General features: G+C 31.0%; 3 protein-coding genes across 3 annotated transcripts; 1 reads left to right on the top strand and 2 right to left on the bottom strand.

The window, feature by feature from the left end:
* Positions 1-375: 375 nt before the first annotated feature.
* LOC139489406 (uncharacterized) lies at positions 376-2,055 on the bottom strand. The gene has a single exon (XM_071275723.1). The coding sequence runs from the start codon at positions 2,053-2,055 to the stop codon at positions 376-378; it is 1,680 nt and encodes a 559-aa protein (XP_071131824.1).
* Positions 2,056-2,125: 70 nt separating this feature from the next.
* LOC139487534 (uncharacterized) lies at positions 2,126-4,554 on the top strand. Its single transcript, XM_071272400.1, has 2 exons — positions 2,126-2,185; positions 2,690-4,554. The coding sequence occupies exon 2, from the start codon at positions 2,691-2,693 to the stop codon at positions 4,407-4,409; it is 1,719 nt and encodes a 572-aa protein (XP_071128501.1). The 5' UTR covers positions 2,126-2,185; position 2,690; the 3' UTR covers positions 4,410-4,554.
* Positions 4,555-5,808: 1,254 nt separating this feature from the next.
* On the bottom strand, positions 5,809-24,035 carry LOC139487535 (kinetochore protein Nuf2-like). The gene is made up of 12 exons (XM_071272401.1): positions 23,966-24,035; positions 20,392-20,509; positions 19,535-19,609; positions 18,223-18,302; positions 17,619-17,680; positions 13,565-13,662; positions 13,115-13,225; positions 12,182-12,301; positions 10,816-11,078; positions 9,568-9,759; positions 7,421-7,583; positions 5,809-6,741 (listed from the first exon to the last, which is right to left on the bottom strand). Exons 2-12 carry the CDS (start codon positions 20,506-20,508, stop codon positions 6,655-6,657), a joined length of 1,368 nt encoding a protein of 455 aa, XP_071128502.1. The 5' UTR covers position 20,509; positions 23,966-24,035; the 3' UTR covers positions 5,809-6,654.
* Between the last annotated feature and the right edge of the window lie 115 nt (positions 24,036-24,150).

Raw genomic sequence — 24,150 nt, 5'->3', positions numbered from 1 at the left:
GAAACTAGTAAGGACGCAGTACATTAGCAAATTTATTTTACCACTTATCAAGAACTTTATTTTGTTATTCTTCTCAGCTCATATACACATTTTTTGATTTTACAAAGCCAAGAAGGACTGATCCAAATTGAACTTTGACATTGCTTTAAAACAAATGAAAATAACAACTTACGAATGTGTTGTGACCGAAGCGCCTTTCTGGATTAACATTCATTAGGAACACTTATACCCAAACATTTATTTTAATACAGACCATCGTTTGCCTTAGAAGTTCCATATATTTAAGAAATAAGTCAATAAATTCAAACCCGGTATTAATGTAACTTCATGAAAGAAAAAAGTCGTTTCTTTCAAAATGAAGCAATGATAAACTTGTCATTTGAGTTTGAATAAGTATATATGCGCTTGTTGATTTTTCTTAGTTTGTTCAGAGCCAATAAAAATCATACCATTTACAGTTATATGGACGGAAATAGGATATGCAACATCTTCATTCGCAAGGAGATTACAGGTCAAAACATTGCCGTCCCGATTTAAGACATGTATAACACCACCCTCATAATTGTCAACGACACATATCAGTTCTGTAGGTGACTCAGCGATGTCTATGGGATAAAACGTATGTTTACAACAACCATCGTATATCCATTTGAGTTCAAATTCATGATTGAATCGTGCTATCTGTTTTGATTCATTGAAAGTTTCCCTTACAATGAGACAGTAATCATTGTCATTTGTAGATATGATTCTATCTGGAAGGAAATGGTAAAGAATTTTGTTGAAAAGTGGTTCTTCTACGAACTCTTCTTGCGTTCGGTTACAAAAATGTTCTACTGAATCGAATGACATAATCATGCCATAATATCTATCCTCTTCAAAATAGTAATCATTATCAAATTTACTCCCAACTACGATCTGATTTTCATTGTTTAAATGAATGCATTGTACAGAATCCAAATCTTCATAAGCCGTGCCAAGTGCAAGTTTCTTTAATTTACCAGTGTCAGTAAGACAGTACAAATCCGACTTAATAAGTAGTAATATATGACTGTCTTTAGAAACTGCAATGTCTGACACTACGATATCGTTAATTTCTTTCTGAATATTGATAGCATTACTAATGAATTGAACAAGTTGCAACTTTTTTTCAACAGAACTATATAACACATATTTGTTTTTATCTATTTCAAGCATTCTGGAAATGACATGAAGGTTTGTTTGAATAGCACAAACAAATGCAAATCTCTCTTTTTTATGATAAACTCCAATGTCCTCTAAATCACATTTACCTGGTGAGAACAACAGAGTTTCAATTTGTACATAACTAAAACATGTATTTAGTAACAAGGGTTTTATTTCTTTAGCTGTAACAAAAATCTCACTTGCTCGTCTAGAATGTAAAACTAGATTTAATTGAGCCTTTCGCTTTTCTAAATCCTCTCTACTTTTCTGTATCCATTTTCTCTGTTTAATTATAGAGTCTTTGGTTAACTCCCATCGGTTATCCACTTGTTTGAGTAGAGTTTTTGCTTCTATCGAAATGTCATCTTTAATTTTATATTCATGCTGAAAAATCTTTGATTTAATTTCTTTGATATTGTTCTCACCTTCTAACTTCATTTCACGAAGTTTAGTCGCCTGAATTTCGACATTCGGAATTTCGGAATCTATCTGTACCGATTCATGTTCTAACTGGTGCACTTTTTTATGGTAAGCAAGGTTAATCTCTTCAAATTTGTGTCGTTTGTGAGACTTGATGACACAAGTTGAACATATCAACTGTTCACAATCTCTACAGAACAAAAAACACGTCTTATCATTATGTTTTAAACATGAAATTTGCTTTAGATTAACCTTTCTAGTATATTCAAAGATACTTTCGGTACAATAGTCTTGAATGCCAATTCCAATATGATCATTTGCTGCTTTAATCTTTGAATGGATCTTCAAATTACAAGCTCGACAGAGGAACAAGTTACAGTTAATACACTTCATTTTAATCTCTCGTGAAGCTTCGCAAAACTCACAAATCTTAGGAATTTGTTCATCCTCCATTTTATTCATTACTTTTGAAAAATCACTTATACGAGTATTCTACTTTCGGTTTTCCTTCTATAAATGTAAAGTGTAAACTTCCGGTAGAAAATCATTAAAGTGACTTCTGATGTATAACAACCTACCCCAAGTAAGTATTGATATGTTTTCTTAATCAATGTGCATATATTATTAACAAAAAAGAGTAAACAAACAGCGTGTTGTATCCCCTCTTCATAAAAACTTTTTACTGATTTTTTTTTATGTTTGCAGTAAATTCTAATCTGAATCATCATGCATCTATCATTTCGGAATCAAATCCAACTGATTCACGAAACCCCTTTTAACGATTTTAAACTACTAAGGCAACAGAAGTGTTCGAATCTCATAAATCGATTAAGAAGGTAGGAATCAAAATCGCTTGAACTCTTCAAATAGCGAAACCAGGGTACGCATCACCCGTCATGCGATATTCGATAAGCTAGTGTCGATCAGATGTTAATTGTTAACATCAGGTGGTTCCTATTGTTCCAATATAATTTGGTCGGATATAATCTGGACTAAATATTATATATCAACTGGAAATTAGTACAGTACTTAACATTGAACATAAAATTTGAAATAATTTTTTAAAAGAAATTCTCTTTTCTTTCAGAATGGAAGCACAAATTTCGGCAGTTTGTCAGTTTTGTGAAACTTCCAGAGAGATCAATTGGAGATGCTTGAATTGCGACTTATTTTTGTGCCGAATTTGTAATTCAAGAATTCATTCTAAAATAATGTCATCTGCAGAACATAAAATAATTCACTTAGACCAATGTGGAACAGAAGAAACGGTCAACAATATGAGAAAATTGGACTTGAAACAAATGAAGTGTAAAACCCATCCTGACAAAACATGCTTTGTGTTCTGTAAAAATTGCAACCAGCCAATATGTTCTTCATGTATCTTAAATATTCATCAAAACCATACATTTTGTGAAATTGACGATGTCTACGAGGAGAAGCTTGCTGATATAGAAAATTTGAAGGTCGAAATCAAAAGTAACATTGCTTTAATGACAAATGAAGAAACACTGTTGCAAGAATATGAATTAAAAGGAAAAAAGCATCATATGGAAATCAGAACATTAATCCTTAACAGAGAAGAGGAAATAAAACAAGAAATTGCCAGGAAAAGCAAAGATGTTTCAGATGAACTAGTATCTGAATGGCATAATACAGAGCAATCAATAAACAGTGATATTGAGTTGTGCCTTAAAACTAAAAGCGATCTTCTAAAAAGAAAAGACAATATATACCAGACCCTTAGGTCACATGATCCAAGACTTGTTTTTGATGAAGGTCTTACTGACGTTAAGCAGTTACACCAACCTATGTTTTGCAAACGGGCCAGCCTATTTCAGTTTTTTCCAAAAACAATAGAAGCCAAAGGACTTCTTGGAGACCTTATTGAAAAGCCTATAATAGAGAATATTACTGTTTACCCAATCGATATGAAATGCATCAGCTGTATAAACCATTGTGAAGCAGAAAAGGTCTTGATATGCAACAATTCTGAAGATATTCTGAAAAAAGAGGACCTGAATTATGACAGATTTCAAACTCTGAAAACTTTGCAAGACATAAGGGTGATGGATATTTCACAGACGAAAGATGGACATGCAATATTATGCGTAGGTGATGATTTAAAAATTCTAACAAAAACTGGTCAGTTGAAAACATTTCTTCATTTAGACTTTGTAACTTTATGCGTACATGTAAATAATGAAAATGAATTGTTTGTTGGAGCACTCGTAAAAGACCCAGATCGCTGGAGAAGAGAATTAGGTATTGTATTAGTTCTAGATGAACAAGGAAATACCACATGTGCATTTGATAAAAGAAAGATTGTTAATGACAGTGACAACTATTATATACCGGGATACTATGATGACAGTTTTGATGAAGATGAAGAAGTTGATATGTTTGACTATCCAAGTAGAGTTTTAAACACGAAAAAAGATGATATATTAATCATAGACAGTTCTAATCTTAGTACATTTGCTGGAAAAGTTGTACTTTTAAATCGATTAGGTGATATTGTACAGGAATATAATGGTTGTAGATGTGAAAATTGCAATGATTTCAATTTTTGTCCCTTTGACATTGCAGAAACTCATTCCAATTTGTTTTTAGTAAGTGACATTGGGAAACATTCTATTCATGTGCTTGGGGCGACACTTAAGATTTTAACATGTAGTTTTGTAGATGATGTAGGAATAGATAAACCGCTTAGCTTATGTACTGATGCTGCTGGAAAGTTGTGGATTGGATGTGACATGTCAGCTGATGATGACGAAGAGCCAAAAATATACTGTATCACATTTAATTGAATCATCAAGACTGCATTGTGAAATATCTCGCCTGCTCGATGGATTTAAAGTCAATGAACATGAAAATCATGTTTTGGTCAAGGGATAATTTCAGACAGACATTGAAACCTTTTCAAAAAACTAATACATGTACATTTCATGATTATTGGGTTGGTTGTATATCATTCAACACTATTTCATAGTAAATGAGAAAGTACCCATAATATTATGAAGAAAAAAATCAAAGTTGTGTATATAGTTGTGTGACACATTTAGTTATCCAGATAATGCTTTGATCAAACTTAAGGAAATTTCTACAGAATATCTAATATAACTTAATATATAAAAAGAATTTTCCCACTGATTTGAAATTGGTTTTGGTATGTTTTACCCAAGTTCAGGAACATTAACTGTTAATTTTAAGACTTTTTATCACATTATAGCACACTTATATGAGTATTGTTGAAATGTGTCACACTAACCAGAGTATGGTTTGGTCAATTTACTCCAAGTGCATAATGTTTACCAGTAAATACAGATGTGGACAGGTAAAAAAAAGGCCCTTTCTAGAGTTTTCTTGAAAAATACATATATGTATATATATAGTCAAATATAGTTCACCAACTAGTCCAAATTTTTAATTGTCATTTTTGTCAAATGAACAACATCTACTAACACCTTTTATGTTTGTTTGGTACTTGATCTCCTACTAACAAATATGCTAAAAACAGTATTAAAAAAAATATATTGAATTTTGTTATTTTTTGACTGTAAAATCTCAGTAAAAATTTTCATATTTCAAAATATTACAATTTAAACTTTGTTAACATTTTTTAAAAACTAATATGCCCAAGTGGAAAATGCCCTTATTTTAAGATATTCTCCTATAAGTTTTGTAACATTTTGCTTACTTCTGTTTTAATGCCTTCCATTCTTGCAAGTTTCAATGGAGATATTTCTAATCTTTATGGTGTAATATCTTATTTTATAATACTAAATTTTTAATTTATGCTCAAAAGTTTTGAAAGACATTTTTTTTTTAAATGTTTATTTTTGTTTTTGGACATAGCTGTTGATTTAATATCTTCTTCCCAAAAAAAACTTATCAATGTAGCAATTAATCCAATTATATATGGTAGTACATGTATCGAGGTTGACTCTTTTATTAGATGTTTGCCAGAACAGAATTCATGGATGTACCTGATATATATTTAATCACCAATTGAATTCATATGAAATTGCCTCAAAAGTGTCCTCCAAATTAGAAAAATTATAATCTAATATACAAACTATACACTAACATTATCATTTATACAAATGTATTACTAATTGTTTTATTTTTGACAGCACATTTCATATACACTTAACATCACAATATTTATATTTATTCAAGATAAAGAAGATTAACAGACAATAATGGTTTAGTTCTGATTTTTTATTATTTTAGTTTCATTGCATTCTATTCTATACATTTTATTCTACATAATGACACTAATACATATAATATTCTATAACAACACAAACAAGACAATGCACAATTATAATGTCACATACATGCTGACTGCACCTTGTACATCGGAAATTTTATTTCTGTATTATTGTCTTGAAGACCCAGATCAAATTTGTGAATTATGTAGGATAATAAAAGTTCCAGTTTAAGTAAGCGTTTTTGTCAATTTGAGTGTATTTAATTATTTCTATTTGACAAGATATTTAGGAGGCATTGTTTCAGCAAGTCTATATTTACATATATCTAAGTATAAATATCATTTGTGATGACCAAAATCATTTGAGCAGTTGAATTTATGCTTACAAGAGGTAATTGGCACTAACAAGTGGTCAAATAATAAATTTGTTATTTAAAACAAATCATGTTAATTTTTTTTCTGCTAACTTTTTTCCTTTATCCTTAAAATAAAGGTTAAAATGTTTTTTTCTAACAAAATCATAGTTTTTTTCTAAACATCCAATTTTCAGACATCTATTTCTTCATTTCTTTGAGATTTGGCAGTTGTTATAACAAACATGGGCTGTATCTTTATTAACCGTACAACTATTGCTGTGTTATCATTGAAATATATACAATACAATTTCCAAAAACACAAATAATTGCACAATTCCATCTTATATATATATTGAATAAGTCTACTTTTATTTGTCCAGTTGCTGTAAAACTTGGTGCATGACCCAATCTAAAGCTTCTAAATTCTTTATGGTTATTTTCATCTCAAAACATAATTCCAAGAAATATATGCATTGAATAAGGTCAGTTGTCCAGTTGCTTTGTAACTTTGTGCATAATTTCACATAAGGCTTCCCAACCACTTCCTAATTCTTTATGGTTATTGTCAATCTGAAAACATAATTACAAATTATCATGACAAATATATTGCCTAACCAGGATAAAATGAGCAGGGAGTATGGCATGAGAAATTATTTATAACAATACTTGTAACATGTGATCTCAGTGACCTGTAACTATTAGGTATATTAGCCCTCAGTGTGAAACAGATAATTGTTAATAAATTTTCATTAAGTCCCATTATTTACACAGTCAGAACCTGACAGGATATATCCCCTATAGATTTTAGGGAGTCAATAGATTTCATAAGTGTATCATGACATCATGTCTACTATTAATAACGAAGTCATCTACTAATGTTGTTATATGTCTTTGTTTGTTCTTATACATAACTTGGCAGTAAAAATCTTGTGTTCGATAAATGCATTATATGGTTCTTTCCTAAAATTAATTACCCACGAGAAAGGTAGAGCTGAGACAATAATTTTTCTCAATTTATCTAATTTGTATTCAAAGTTAGTTATGAGTTGTAATGCAAGATTTTATGTTTTTAAGTGAGCTGTTACTTTACCTACCGACATAAGATATTACAAGTGATATGGTTTGTTACCTACCCTTTACAAATTCCTAGAGAGCTAACAAAATCCATAAGGGGTGAACCCTCTCTGACCATGCTAGATCTGCATGGGTATTTGTGTTAGACACCCCCTTTTTTATAGGATTATCTTACCCTTTCTAAAATTTGATGATACAGGCTCATTATTACTTCTTTCTTTCTCTCAAATTTTCTGTATTCTTCATTTATACTGTCTATGATTTGTTGTTCTTGTTTCCTGATACCAGATTTTTGTGCTTCATCTGTATCAAATCTTTGTCGGAAAAAATCTTTCTGTCTAAAATCATACAACACCAATATTATAATAAATCATTATCTTTGAGAAAATAAAGCTTTGAGTAAAAAGAACGTGAAGGAAAGTGGTGTGGCCCATCATAACATTTGTGGTACTTCACAAATCATGTCATACATTTCAAGTAAAAAAACCCATTTAAATCGATATTTGGAATTCATTTCTACAAAGTTGGATACTAGGATTTGTACAAATCCTTATTGGAACGATTCAAATAACTGTTAAGAGGATGTCAATTGATCAAGATTAGATCATCACATTCGTTCACTCTTGATTTTCAAAATTCATAATGAATACAGATCAATCTACGGTTAGGTTCGAGTTAAAATAAAGGAAGGAAATTATAATTTTCAAAATTAAATTTACCTAGTTAGAGATAAATATTATTCTTTCTTGTTGAATTTGATTCTAAATGATTTCATATTTTACGTTTTTAGTGTCTTTAAATTCACAGGAATACTTTCTCACATGTGCAGTACATAGTAAAGGAAGCACCTGTTTGACTCTTGAAAATATTTCTGAATGTTAAGAATACAGGTCCATCTTTTTGATTGGAATTGTAAAAAGTTTTAGATGAAAATTTATATCAAATATGACTAAAATACGTTCAAATGACTAAACTACGACAAACACACATATTGATATTGTTTCAGAAATATGGAAATTAAAATGGAAACAGGCTGGCCACAGGGGAACACAAGTTTTACTGAAAAAAATGATCATGATGTACAATCATAAGGTTTATAATTAACGGGTATGTTACCCATCCAATGGCGATAAGCAGATTATCTGTAACCACAACTTATAACACCTATTGTAATGGAAAATTAGCCAATGGTCAGGAAACTTGTTAGAAACATGAGGGAAGTAAAATTGTAGTATTTTTATATGAAAATGTTTTTACACTTTTCAAAGTTAAGCCACAAAATTGATTTGTAATACTTTTGAAATTGTAAAACCCATTTCGTAAATTACAAAAATGATAAGTGCTAGCAAAATCACTGTAGTCCAGTCAAACTAAGGTTTAACCTCAAGCTAATTGCAACAGAAAATGTTTTAGGTCTTATCTATAGCATAAAGCCCCAAATATACACAGAAAAAAAGGAAAACTCAAAATCAGCAATTTTAATTTCCTGTGGAAATTAACATTTGGAAGAGAAGATAACACCGCAAAAATGAGTCTTTTATGTCAGTTTTTGGTTTATTTTCTTAAAATTCATGTAAAGCATGATACTTTGATAGGGTTATTAGTTCGTATTTGACTATATTATATCATCTTCCTCTGATGAAATATACAAAACAGAAGTGTAATGGGTAGTTTTAATTTTTTTTACACATTTTTCATTAAATAAATTGCAAATTTGTGGCTTTGTGACCAATTTGAAGAAAAAAATGTGAAAATTTGGTATTGTTTATATCTGTAAATTATATTTGTTCAGCATCTACCTTGTTTAGAAACTTTAAACAACAAAAAGAAGAATATATGCCTAAATATTCTTATCAAATTTGAGCTTCTTTACCTTGACATGTTGAAAAATTTAATAAATGATCAATTAATGAATTATGAAATCTTGGTTGAAGCTTGACAAAAGATATGAAAACACATTTATTTATACTTTAAAGACAGGTAAAATATCAAAAATCAATATATTCTGCTGAATAGAAGCGGTAAAATTAAAATTTGTATCAATTTTTATTGATATTTCTGCCTTTTTTGCAGAGTTATCTCCCATTTCAATGCAAATCTCCATAGAAATTTTAAAATCGTTTTAGTCTTCAAGTTATAATTGTTGGACTTTTTTCTGTGAATATTTGGGGTATAATGTTAAAGATTGAAACTCAAAAGTCTTCTGTTGCAGTTACTTTAAGGTTAGGGTTCAATTTCTGCTAGATTGACTTGACTACTGGGCAAGCTTGTCCAGACCTACGAATTGGGTGTATTTACTACAAACATGTACAGAGTACTTACTGTTGAAGTGAATTAACAGCCTCCATCAGACTTTGGTGTTTATTTTGTTGTTGTAGGTCTAGCTTGTCTCGTTTTTCTAACTTTCCATTCATTATCTGTTGTAATTGGTCTTTCTTGGCACGTAGATGTGTCAGTGACATTCTTTGTTCTTGACTTTTTTCTACTATATGATTTATTTCATTGGAAATTTCACTACAATAAATTTATAAATGTGTACACATAATAAACAAGAATGTGTCCATAGTACACGGATGCCCCACTCGCACTATCATTTTCCATGTTCAGTGGACCATGAAATTGGGGTAAAAACTTTTATTTTGGCATAAAAATTAGAAAGATCATATCATGGGGAACATGTGTACTAGGTTTCAAGTTGATAGGACTTCAACTTCATCAAAAACTAACTTGACCAAAAACTTTAACCCGAAGCAGGACGAACGGACGGACAAACGAACAGACTCACAGACCAGAAAACATAATGCCCCTATACTATCATAGGTGGGGCATAGAAATAGAAACTAGGCATTTGTTAAAAATACAGCTGATCTGACATTTCCTGCATTTCTGCATTTCTTAAGCAAACTGATTCATGGAGCCAAGATATAAGGAAAGAAATCAACCTTCAGATACACAATATATAACATAAGGAAATGTGGTATGATTGCTGATGAGACAATGATCAATTAACAACCTCATAAAAACAACAAGGGTTCTATACTAGAAGTTTCATATTGGACATTAACAAAGAATTTGATGATCAGTGAGCATAATAACTGGAGCTTCCAAGAATCCAATTTGCTCTCCAAAGTTTATTTGGCCCAAATAGTAGATATAAATATATTTCTCTAATTCTGACATGATTTATCCTTTTCCTGACCTGTTGATTATTTTTATTTAATCAACCTGTGGTTCATTTAATTCCAGTTCTTTATTGGTAAAATTTGATTTGAAACAGATTCCACCAACAAATCTCTTGCAATACGATATTTATCCACTCAAGACAGTTAAATTTTAAATTTGAAAATTTAACTGTCTCGAGTGGATAAATATCACACTCGATACAGTGGTAGAATCTTATATATATAGGCTTTTCATCAGAACAAAAATGTAACATAAGATAAGTATCTTCTGAACAACATTTCTGCTAATTTTACTAAAGTAAAAAAAAGAACCTTTAATTGAAATATTGATTCCCAACCTAGTATTGTTATTTCTCATTCCAATCATGGATTCATTTGTTTAAGTTACCTTCCCTTATCTTTGTCATTCTTTAAGTCTGTCAATAACTTTAACATTTGATCAACTTTTGTAGTGCCCTGAATCACAGTCTCCAATCTTTGTTCCATTTCTTGTAATGATTCCCATTTCTTATCCATTCCACATTTCATGTTGACCAGTTGTTGTTTCATATTTTCCTGTCCTTCTCTCACTCTCTCAGGTGACTGTACAATTTTCTGTGATAATCTGTCCATTTCTTCTTTTGTTTTCAGTGTCATTACCCTTATCTTTTCCTAAAAGAGTAAACCAAATAACTAAACAAATTGACTGTTATACTGTTCAACTATGACTTATAAGTTAACTGAACTCATTTCAAGTCGACAAGAACACGCTTATATTTGCATTTATGATCCCAATGACACAATAAGAATAGGATTAATCACAATTTCTACAGACATAATGTATATTTGCTTTTTGTATCTATGTTTTTGATGACAAACTACAAAGTTCATCAATGGCATCCACATTTCATTTTTATTAAGAACTGCCTTAGTGGTCTTGTGCTTGCCTCAAATGCAGGAGGTTGTACTTCTCCACTAAGCAGGTGGAGTCAAAATAATGTAATAAAGTAAGGTAATTGGTATTTTTTCGTGCTGATAACTTGCTATCAGACATGTTAAAAATCCAGCTCAGTTGTTGGTCTTATATAGAGCAGGCTTCATATTCATATCACCTTTAAACAGTAAAATACTGTTTATGATATGTTGTTATGACATGTTATCGTCTGGAATATCTATTTAATGCGCCATGTTAAACAGCTAGAAATCAATCGGATTCAGGAATAAAACGAGAATGTGTCCCTAGTACATGGATGCCCCACTTGCACTATCATTTTTTATGTTCAGTGGACTGTGAAATTTGGGTAAAAACTCTTATTTAACATTAAAATTAGAAAGATCCTATCATAGGGAACATCTGTACTAAGTTTCAAGTTGGTTGGACTTTAACTTCATCAAAAAATACCTTGACCAAAAAACTTTCACCTGAAGCAGGACAAGGAACGAACAGACGAACGGATGAATGAACAGATGCAGAGACCAGAAAACATAATGCCCCTCTACTATCTTAAGTTAGACATAAAAATATAAAATATCCTTCTAATGAATTATATCAATAATTTTGTAATACAATTATGTCCTCTGCCATGAATTATAAAAAAAAATACTTTGCTTCGAGTTTTTCTAATAAGTATGAAAATTAAAAATATACAGTATCAGATGTTAAAAAATTAGACTGGAAGCCAAGAGATAGACTTGCCTTTATATATTGGTTTCAAGGTAATTGTTAAAATTACTAGCACTCTTTCTACATACGGTAAGAATAAACTGATACCTACAGTATTTGCTTGTTTCTCTGCAACAGCCTCCTTTATTTCACTACTGGCCTTTTTCTTCTCATTCTTAACTTTTTCCATTTCATTCATGGTGACAGTTCTAGCCTGTATATCTTGTTGTACCTAAAAAACAAACTATATAGTCATTTACACTTATAGCCCTTCATCCTGTCAATACTTATATATTGGTTTAAACCATATCTTATTTAATAATTAAAGCATCATGGTTCAGCCAATTGGCTGTTTCAAAATCTAAAGGACTATGGGTAATCTCATTGTTCGTACACCAAAATGAAAATAACATTACAGCAATGGTTGAATTTCCATTGTTTAGAACGTTTTAAACCAATCACAAAGTTTTGGTGTACGGTTTTCAAAATATTACTCAAGATGCATTAGATTCTGAAACAGAGAATTTTGTAGCTTGTCTGACATTTTTTCCTACCATACTTCTTGAACCAATATTCAACGCAAACTTAATCTATGTCTATTTATAGTAACTACAACCTTCATCTTTGACAAGGTGATGTCAAAATCGAAATGAAAGCTGTGGTGTAGTGGTTAGTGCATTGGAATACTAACACAAAGGTTCCTGGTTATTTTCCCGGTCCGGGATGAAAATTTCAGGGACTGAATTTTTGGCTCTCCCTTGACACAATTTGCGAGTATTGTCTTGAGGAAACGATGATAGTCCATTGGAAGGGGACGATAAATGGCTGACCAGTGTTCAGAGAGAGTCATATCTCTTGCACGTAAAACACACCCTTGTAGATTTCCAAAAAGAGCAGGCTTTCAATCACCTTGGCTATTTCATAGTGTGAGTATAATGCAGTCTGCCCTAATAAATTTACCATGAATATGTCTGGTTCTTGCTCAGCTCTAACAAATTTCATAGCATAATTTTATAATGAAGTCCTCCCTAATACAGTAACTTACCCTAATTATTTCTGGTTCTTGCTCAGATCGTACAGATTTAATAGCATTTATTTTCATTTTCAGTTCAGCATTCATCTTCGCCACATGTTCAAACTCTTTAACAGAACTCTCCTGAAAAAATAAATAAGTAAAACCAAATGTTGAATACTAAATTTAACAAATCTAAAAATACTGCCTCTTTCAACCCTTTTATAGATTTACTAGAGTATTAAAAATCTTAAAATGTTTTAAAAAAATGGTCTAACAAACATCAGGTACATTAGAATTCCTTCTTCCTTATTTGGTATTAAAGATTAGAATAATGTCACATTGATATAGCAAGATAATGAAAAGGCAATGTATCCTTGTACACATTAGCCAATAATATTTATTGAGAGACATACACATCGTCCTTTAATATGAGTTTTTCACTAGATATTAGTATCCAAACAAAGCTAGTTAATCACTTACTGTTTCCTCCCGTAGATTTCTGTACACGTCACACTGTTGTCCTTTAAACAATATAAAATTTACTACAGCACTGCAAATCCTTCTCAATCTGGCAGGTTCTAAAATAACAAACAAAATAAAGTTCCTCAAATCACAGAACTTTCTTGAATGACAGAAAATATTAAAGGGAAATTCCGCGATTTTTTACTTATCATCTAATTATGTTCATCTTAACATAAAAAACACATTTGCAAAGTTTTAAATTTATATTCCTTCTAATAACAGAGAAAATCAAGTATTTGTAACTTTTTTGGTTGAATTCTCGAGTGGGTCGTGACGTATTAGCCCGATTTATTGAATTCTGGGAAAAAATAAAATCTGTTTAACTCTTATAGCTTATCGACAATATACGTAATTAAAAGCGCACAGCTGACGAATGGTCGAAGTTATAAACCACAATATAAGAATGAACGAAAGTGAATATGCATATATATACCGTTTTGTATTGATTGAATTAAACTCCTATAAAATTATCTCTAGTAAATGTTTTTGAATAAATTTAATTAATTATTGTTGAGATTTTTTTCATAAAATATTTATTGAACATTTTTACTGATATTGAACTGAAAATATTTCAGTTCTATTTACCGTTATTGTTTTGATAATCATTTCAATGCAACTAATGTGTGAGCAGAGTGTGTATATTATTTTGTAAAGGTCACTGTATATTTCTCGGCTTGAGGTCAATTCGTTTACCTTGTAGCTATTTAGCCGCAGGTGTGAGTTCAAGCGTACACAGGTATAAATGTTGTTATTTGGAAAGGATAAATAGAAAGGATTAGAGTATATGCTGTCATGGTGTTAATACACTAAGATGAAATACACGATGAGAATAAAGATACAATAATTAAATTGTGTAAATGAATTGAAAATAAAATTCAGATTCGTAATTCCGAAAGTGTATAAAAATAAAAGGAAACAATTTTTGATTACTTTCTTAGCGGCAATTGGCGTAAAGATTCAAATATGAAGCAAAAAATAGTAGTTTTAATCTTTAATAAAAACTAAATGCAATATTACCCAATTTGATATACCATTGTACATCTGTTTGATATCATTGACTTTACCGGAATTTCTTAACTTGTATTCAAATCTGGCTGTGTTTAAATGCTAATAAAACTATTGCAATTTTAAAGTTTTTAATTGACAAAAAAATACAACATACAACATGCATAATTTTTTTTTAGTTTCTTTTTAACATTTTATTCTTACATAATTAAATTCATTTGACAATCATTAACACGAACTTTTTGTGAAAAGAATACTAATTATCTAAGCTAAGGCATTATATCTTTTGAGGATTTTTGAGGATTTTTTTTTAAAATTCTATGATAATAGTTGTGCAATGTTGAACATGATAGCCGTCATTAATCCAAATAAGTAATACAGTAGTTGTAATAAAAGTTATACTTTAGTCATTCATTACAGATATTGACGAATGTATAATAGTTCGTTCATACATCGTTGTTCATGAAACAATCATTATTAGTATACATGTAAGTTTCCTGACGTATAAGAGCCATTGAGGATGAGCTCCAGAGAAATCAGACTAGTTGCGTTTCGTTCGTTTGTTTGTTGGGAAAGGAGAGGAAATGCAACCGTTTGTACAGATAAACGACAGAATTACCATACAAGCATTCTTCTTATGGTATACAACTGTAGTCTATCGACATTCGATGATTACATACTGTTGGCATACGTTGGCTAGTCTATTTACAACACTTTTACCCCTATTTATTCAAAATATATGTTTTTTTCTTATGTTCAATGTATACACGTATATATTTTAAATTGCGCTATAGTTCCGTAACTTTATATCCAGTCGTATAAACGAATTGTCGGCAAGTGCGTACATTTTTTTAAATCAATATTTCTGGTCTGTTCCAATCTGTCCTTCACTATTGACAATGACTATATATTACATTTTCCCAAATTCACCCTTGGAAAATTATTTTTTGGGTATTATTTATATATTATGAATTATATTCTTTACACCAGAAATGTTATTTATAAACAAGCGTATGAGTTTAGTAATGACAAGTAAGACAGAGTTGTATATTATACATCTGATAGTTCAAAATGGAAAGTTATAAGTTATAAGTTATCAGCCGTGTACACTGATCAATACCTGCAGAAGTGAAACGATGCATGAACTTGCAAGCCCGACAGGAAATCGCTTGAATACCTGGACGTGTCACCTCACACCCCTCACAATACCTTTGGAAGTAATACCTTTAGCCATGCTGGTGATCAGATAAGGGAAGATCAAAATATATTTGAAAAAAGTTTATTACTTTAAAGAATTATGAACAAATTAGATTTTCGAAAACAATTTTCACGGAACACTTATTTTTTCAAATTCAAATATTTTATTGGACAAAGCACATATGATACAATGCGTATTCCAAGATATAAACACATTAAACATGACAATTTATGCAAATACAACATAAAGAAAACATTTGAAGTACCAATTATATATATAATATCACAGTATTACATAGTATTATACTTATGGTAGACCAACTGACATTAGATTATTATTACGAGCTTCAAAAGCTTGACTTAAATAACTACATATTTGTCTGGTGTTAACTAGATTTACTGGGTTAAGTAAATAGATCGTTGATTTAATATCATCATCATTATTAAGGTTTTTGAAAATATCAAACTTCTCTCGAAGGTCTTTATATAGAGGACAATGTAAAAGAAAATGAACTTCATCTTCCACTTTATCTTTACAAAGTTTGCAGTATCTTTCACTTGCTAAAATTTTTGGTTTGCTATACCTTATTTATGATTTCAACTTTGACTTTTCACCTAATTCCAATATCAACAGTTTAAAAACAACAGACCATGGTAATTTAAAAAAAGTAAGAATATTTTCCGTATCAAGTTAGTTAGTCGTATTAAACAACCGTACGATTGACAAGATATCGACACGCAATTACGACTACATCGGTTACTGTAGTTTTGTTTCTTTGTGGTTTATAGACATATCGTTTTTATTCATCGGGAAAGAAGACAAGATGGCGGATCTCGGAGAATTGATACTCTAAATTTAAAATCGATGGTGATCGCTTATCTAGCGGAATAAAACTTTAATATCTATGAATTTGAACATTTTTATACAGAATGAACATAATATCAATTTTTGATTTTTTTGCGAAGTTTCCCTTTAAATATCAACAACATACTCTCTGGTGGTTGGCAACAATATCCAGTAAGTACTGTAAATTCAGAAATTTAGACATTATTGGGATGTTTTTATCATTGTGAAAAATGCAACAAGGTTATCAATGTTATAAAGGCAATGATTTAAACTTGGATTTTGAAATTTTTTATATGAATTATACAGTATTTTTCTAAATATCGCAAAAGTTAAAATTGCATTTTCATTTGAGTTTAGACTAAAATGACTTAATCGAAATAATAAATGCACACAATAATTTCTGAAGTTTACATTATCTATGATAGCATTTAGAAGTTGTGACTATTGTTAGTCAGTTTTATAGATAATCTAAAAAAACATGAAATAAGACCACTTTTTTGACTGATGCATCAACTATGGCAAATAAAGGGGTGCAACTCTTACAACCTCTTAACAAAAATGTAACAATTTAAAAGAAAGTGAACAGTAGCTTGAATTTTAGGAGGCACATTTATAATACAAATGAACAATAAAATTTTGGAAAAAGAAGACATTAACATAATATGAAATCAGAAGAGAAAATAAACACATATAACTAACAGCTCTTACTTGGTTCATGTATACCTTACAGAATAAACACATATAACTAACAGCTCTTACTTGGTTCATGTATACCTTCCAGAATTAACACATATAACTAACAGCTCTTACTTGGTTCATGTATACCTTACAGAATAAACACATATAACTAACAGCTCTTACTTGGTTCATGTATATCTTACAGAATAAACACATATAACTAACAGCTCTTACTTGGTTCATGTATACCTTCCAGAATTAACACATATAACTAACAGCTCTTACTTGGTTCATGTATATCTGCTATACTGAAGTTCTTTATCCCACATGATCCTAAGACTCGAGATCTGAAATAAAATCAGCAAAAGTTCAGATGGATTGTTTGAATGATTCCATTGTCATTATATTCTTGAAAAATATGTAACATAATTGTAATATTGTTTGGTTGAAAACAGTGAATAAATGTGAAATCAATTTCTTCTAGAAGTTTTATGTTTTCTGTTTTTGTTTTACAGAAACTTCCCCCATAGTTTTACAGTCAGTCCAATAATATTCCAGTGTTGACTCTTTAAATCTTGATGATTGTAGATTGTTGTAGGTTTGATATGTTTCTGTGTATATATGACACATTATAAAACCTCCACAACATTTACAGGGAAGAAAGTGCTTGCCAATTAAAATAACCTTAAAACTCACTAACTTTTCTTCTTTTCATAAATTTATATATATTTTGTTTGTAGCAGTGGAAGTGGCATGTAAATTTTGTTTTATTCATACATAACCAAGACTGTACTGTACATATTTTTTTAAAGTGGATTGGGGAACAAGTTATTGCAACTTATATAGTTCCCTTTCCACTTTGCAGGTGTCAGTGCTGTCTTGTACTTACAATGCTAGGGTTAGTACAACTGCTGGCATGGATTCTTCATACAGTTCTGGATATTCAAATGATGCAAAATGTAAGGAATTCTAAAAAAAACAAAACATTTCAAGTAAAAGTTCATAAAAACAGTATTATCTCAGAAGTGTAGCAGCATTACAAAGACATTTAAAGGTAAAAATAAGGTCTTCTACTGTAGACAAGTCTCTACATTATTAGTATGAATCAGTTCATGTATTTACTTATAGTCTTAATATAAACACTATTTGCTATAAGGAGTTGCTTGATCTTTTTCTGACCTTCATAAATATGTAAAATAATTCCACTGACACGACTGACAAATATCATATCATTTTAAGTACATGTAGTGACTTGCACACATAAATTCATTTGAAATTCTCACATTAAATTTAATTATTTATTTAGAGTCTCCGGCAATTAAGGTCTTCTTTCTTACAGTCCTTATTCAAAGAATTTTTCTTTAGTACATGAATACATGAAGATGAGGCACCCATAAGTACTGATTAACCTCTCATATCGTTTCCACTGTAACATGCTTCCATAAACTACTGACAAACTTTTCATTTAATTTTACCTGTAAAACCAGTTGTTGGCATGATATGTAGGTAACTATGTTCTCCTTATTTTATGATAATATGGTACTTAACCCTTTATGGGAGGTATTGTGCTTGATTTTCACTATTGTAATCTTTCAACCAGTTTAATTGAGGTCTGGAGCTGGTATGTAAGTAAATGCAAGTAGTTCTTTGTTACCAGTAATTTATGTTGATCATTATCATTTTGCTTAATTTCTTTTTTTACCTTATCTTCAGTTCTTCTTCATTCATTTTTGATGTGTTTTGTCATTTTATTTTGCCATGTGATTAGGGACTTTCCGATTTGATTTTCCTCTGAATTTAGTATTTTTGTGATTTTACTTTTTTTTACCTACATTTAATATAACAAATTGACTCCATACTTCTTTTAAACTAAGTTTTACTGTGAGTATGATTGTGTGTTTATTCCACATCAGCTAGAGGTGTAGAGGTTGGATTGAGATATCATCTAACAAACCATGTTTAACCCCACTACTTTTTTGCATCTGTGCCAAGCCAGGAACCTCTGGCTTTTGTAAGTCTTTAATGTGTATTTTTTTTGGTTCATTTATCATGTTTAATACACAAATGTTTGGAGTTTTGTGTGACATCAATTTACAAGTACACATGTATACATTATTGTAAAGGCCCAACTGAACCTCGCCTCAGGGTACAGGATTTTCTTGCTGTGTTGAAAATCACTTTTTGGTCTTGGGTTGTTTTACCTGTAATGTGCTTTCATATGGTACACCTTCTAAAGCTTCTAGAATCTGTGGGTAAAGCTTTGCCCATCTGTTAGGCTACAAATCAAATAATATATAATATTAGTAGTTTTAAAAAGTGAAAACAACGATGAATTTTGATATATTTTGTAGGGTTTTTATAACCTGATATCATCCCAATTTCTAATAGTTACAAAATGTCCTTACAGATTTGTCTTCTAGATGATTCACAGACGTAATTCTTCATTTACATAAGGTTGAATTCTTTCTGACATGTTATAAATTTCATGTGCACAAAAAGTATTTCTGGATTTACCTTCCTCAGGAACGCATAAAGCTGAATATTTGAGGGCCATGGAATGGATGTTTACAAATTAAAACAAGTTTGTTTAGTAAAACTGTATGTATTTGATTTTACCAGTAAATAGTTCATACTGACAAGAATTGATCATGTATTCCAGGCTTTTCATGAACATGAGGGATTTTGTGTTAATGCTGATTTTTAATTTGTTTTCTGTTATGCTTTCTGTTTCTGCAGAGGTTGTTTCTTTTGACTATAAAATGTTTGGTGGAGGTTATTTCTTTTAGACACAACATGTTTTGTGGAGGTTTTTTCTTTTGGATAGACACAATGATAGATATATTATACATGTATTTTTTGTTGAGGTTAAACTATGTTTTGTGGAGGTTACTTATATATCATGTATATTTGCTGTACAGTTTTTATGGAGCAATTACTTTTAGTTAAATTTTATTACCGTTGAGCAGCTGGGTAAGGTCATTTCTCTTCAATATCCATTGATATCACTGAAATTTTATAATTGCATTAATTGCTTTACTAATTATATAAGTTTACTTACATCTGGTCTTTTGAAGTCATTTTCCTCGGTCAAAATGTTGCCAATACTTCTGAGTTGACGAACAATCTCATGTATTTCTAAAGGAGGAAACTGAAATGATTGGTCATCACAAGACATTCTGCAAAATAATATATTGGGATAATATTCTGCCAAAATTAAAAAAAAAAAGGGCTTGCAGTGTGGAACTGAACATCCAAAATTCAAACTACATTTTGTACAGAAAAGGGAAATGTTGAAATCTCTGGATAGCTGAGTAATTGTATTTGCAAGCCAAACACAGAAGCAAAATTGACCATTTTTTTTAGTCTCAAAATAGTTTCTTCTTTCTTTTTATGGTCAGATGCATATGGTATACAATATTCACTCGGCATGCAATGATTACATATTGTTCGTACAGGTGGACTATTTACATAATCTTTTACCCCAATTTAAAGTTGGTATACCATTTGTTAATTGCTATAAAAAAAAATTGCTGTTAAATTGGAATCCTTAAATTGTTATGAAAAAATATTGGATTATGATACAATTAACAGTTTTGTTTGCAATTATTTGTAGTGATAACTAAGCTTTGAAAAATAAAGTACTCTCCAAAAGATGTTGGGTGATTTAGTGTGGGACGAGTTGTCTTGCTTCCATTTAAACATGCATGTTCAGTGGTTGTCGTCTGTTTTTGTTGTTCATTAGTGTTTTTAGTTTTTTATATATAATACAGATTGGTTTTTCTGTTTGAATGGTTTTACACTTGCAATTTTTGGGGCCCTTTATAGCTTGCTGTTCTTTGTGAGCCTAGGCTCTGTGTTAAAGACTGTACCTTGACCTTTAATGGTTGACTAGATGATAGCGTTTCTTTGTTTACATTGAATACAGAGTTTGCGAAAAAAAAAATTCCCTGTTGGTCCTTGAAGAAAATTTGCTGGTCCTCACTATGAATTCTATTTCAAATTACTAAATTTATGTCAGTCCAATGCACAATTTTGTTGGTAAAATCCTGAGGACCACCACTTTTCATGTACATTGTACTCAGGGAATACGACTTCATAACTTAAATAACGTCACAACTAAAATCCCTACCAACAGAACCAAAGTCGGAAATGTTGGGGTATTTTTGTTTCTTCTTTTACAGATTTTGAAATTAAACCATGGGTCTCAACCGCGGGTTGGTATGTGGCCGGCCTATAGCAGGCTACCACAGGTCTTGACAGTCTTCACGCTGAGTGGCAGCCAAGGCTTGTAAAATTGCTCTCGGGCCTGTAAAAATCATATCTACAGGCCAACAGAATCCAACTAAAATATTTCAAAAATTGAGGTCTGGGCCTGTAGATTTAACAGATTATCATGAAGACTGCCTTGACGGCGGGTAAAATATGTTTGAATTAAAAAAAAAAAAATCATACAGACTTGGTTCCCTTTCACAGGTAATGCCTGCCTCATATTACAATAACAGATACGTATTGAGCAAATTAATCAAATGACAACATGGGGTGCCGATTTAACCATCAGGTGCCTGTTAGACTAGACTTGACTACATGTATCTGCAACCAGTGATTTTGCTACTACATGAACTATATTTTTGTCTTGATCTTCTTGGAGGTATCCGGTTGTTCCGGCCCCAAGTCAATCCGTCCCAAAGTCAATCTGGCCCAAGTCAATCCGGCCCACGTCGATCCTGCCCCATTATAAAATATGAATGAACTATATTCACTATATGGAGGAATTTGTGACAAATTTGAACAGTATACATAAACGAAGTCATTAGTCTATAATTGGTTTGTTTATTCAACATGTTCAACAATTATGATTGTGAATTAAGGTAATGCCACTCGTAATCACTTAATTCATTCAAATCCTGATTAACTAAAGTTATGTTATCAACAAGGTCTTTATAATTCGATCTTTTGTTTGGTGTATATAATAAGAATTATTTGTATTTTTATTTCAGGAAACATCAGAGGCTTCTATATAACACTTTTTTTTTGTAATATCGAATATAGTCAATTTATTTTAAGTTAGTATGTATCAGCTTGGGGATCGGCTTATATTATACCGTTGTGTATGTAACTATATTTGTTATTACAGAAGACAAAAGATCGGCTTATACCGTTGTGTATGTAACTATATTTGTTATAACACAAGACGAAAGGATCATAGCCAATTGAAAGAAAATGCTAATTACTGCTGATTAATGTACATGTTGATGTCTGAATTCTTTTTATATACGTTTTAATATAATTATACCCAATAATCTTGAAAAAAATCTTGTACACCTTTTAGTTTTACATTAGTCCAAATAATTATGACGTCTGGCAAGGCTATTTTAATTTTTTCTGGTTTTATCTTTGCGGAACGAATAAACAAATTAAAAAAAATGAAGTCCGAAAATGACAAGAAAGAAAGAAAAACACTTGGAAAGATTGTCTCTGGTATGCCAATAACTGAAAGTGAGGTAGCAGAAAAGGTTAAACAGCACGTTGAAAACCAAGGAAAAAATAAACCAAGCAACCAGAGTTGTAAGAAAACTGGAAAACAAAAAATAAAGAATACGTCCACTTTTGCTTCATCACTTACATCAGGACCTAGCCACACTAAACTTGGACCTAGCAACATAACTAATAAACCAGGACCTAGTCACAAGTCTCCAAAACCAGGACCTAGTCACATATACATTGATGATTCCATGGACTTCAGCGATACAGACATTCCAGAAGTCGAATTATGCTGTGTGTGTAAACAGTTTACCCCAAAACAAATTAGACTTGGGGTTGGTGTTGAACTTACCAAATGGGTGCAGTGTGACAATTATAGGTACAAGCACTGGACACATCTGAAATATTGTACAGAATTGAGGGCTAAATACCAAGTTTTACTGCATGCATTGCAAGGCCATGGAATAGACAATTTTGCCAAATTTTCTTGTTATAATTACTTGTTGAAAATTTTATTGTTAATTATTTAATTTTTGTTGATTTTTTTCAATACTTACCCTTTTAAATTAACTTTGAACAAAAAATGCGAAAATGCAATGTGTTTGGCCTAACCTGTGTGACGTAACAAGGTTGTACATCCGGTGGACGAACTTGAGGGGCGAAAGTAGAACAGGCATTGATTTCAAGTAAGTGTTCACTTTTGCTTTTCCGTTATACTACGGTCTTCTGTTGATTCTTTTTCATGCCAAAGATTAGAATTTTATTGAATCTTTATTACTGCAAATTATCGGGAATATACGGGAAACGTATCTGAAAATGCACCGCGATATTCGTTAGGTGGACGAACTTTGGGGAGTGGAGGATACATTATAATAAAAAATCATAAACATTTATGAATTACAATTAGTATATATCTTTACTTTTATTTCTTATCTTTATCATTTAATTTTTTTTGTGGGGGGGATCGACTTTACATATGGGCCGGATCGACTTGGGCCGGATTGACCCGAAAGCTTCTTGGAGAATTGGGGAAAAAAAGGGGTGCCATACCCAAATGGTTTGTTGAGTTGGATGGAAGATTATATATTGGGAATGTTTTTATACAGATAACTTGCTACGTTGCCTTGACACTGCAAATACTATAGTTTTACCTGTAGATGTAACAATGTTGACAATTTTTAAAACATCCGCCAAATATATTTTACTTCCGGTTAATAAAATATAAATATTGTAAAACGAATTTTTGTATCAATGGTTAAACAACAAAAAAGAATTGTGTAATTAAAATATTTAATAAACTAAGTACCCAAAACAGTTATTTGGATTTGTATAATTG

The sequence above is a fragment of the Mytilus edulis genome, chromosome 9, assembly GCF_963676685.1.
Source record: "Mytilus edulis chromosome 9, xbMytEdul2.2, whole genome shotgun sequence".
NCBI classification, from domain to species: Eukaryota; Metazoa; Mollusca; class Bivalvia; order Mytilida; family Mytilidae; genus Mytilus; species Mytilus edulis.
The sequence above is the reverse complement of the archived record's forward strand: the minus strand, read 5'-3'. Positions and strand labels throughout refer to the sequence as shown.

Excerpts from the sequence above, each read along its gene's own strand:
- LOC139489406 (XM_071275723.1), bottom strand. The coding sequence starts at position 2,055 with ATGGAGGATGAACAAATTCCTAAGATTTGTGAGTTTTGCGAAGCTTCA.
- LOC139487534 (XM_071272400.1), top strand. The coding sequence starts at position 2,691 with ATGGAAGCACAAATTTCGGCAGTTTGTCAGTTTTGTGAAACTTCCAGA.
- LOC139487535 (XM_071272401.1), bottom strand. The coding sequence starts at position 20,508 with ATGTCTTGTGATGACCAATCATTTCAGTTTCCTCCTTTAGAAATACAT. Across the intron at positions 13,226-13,564 it reads GAAATCTACGGGAGGAAACA|GAGAGTTCTGTTAAAGAGTT; the intron begins GTAAGTGATTAA and ends TTATTTTTTCAG. Across the intron at positions 12,302-13,114 it reads AAGAACCAGAAATAATTAGG|GTACAACAAGATATACAGGC; the intron begins GTAAGTTACTGT and ends TTTGTTTTTTAG.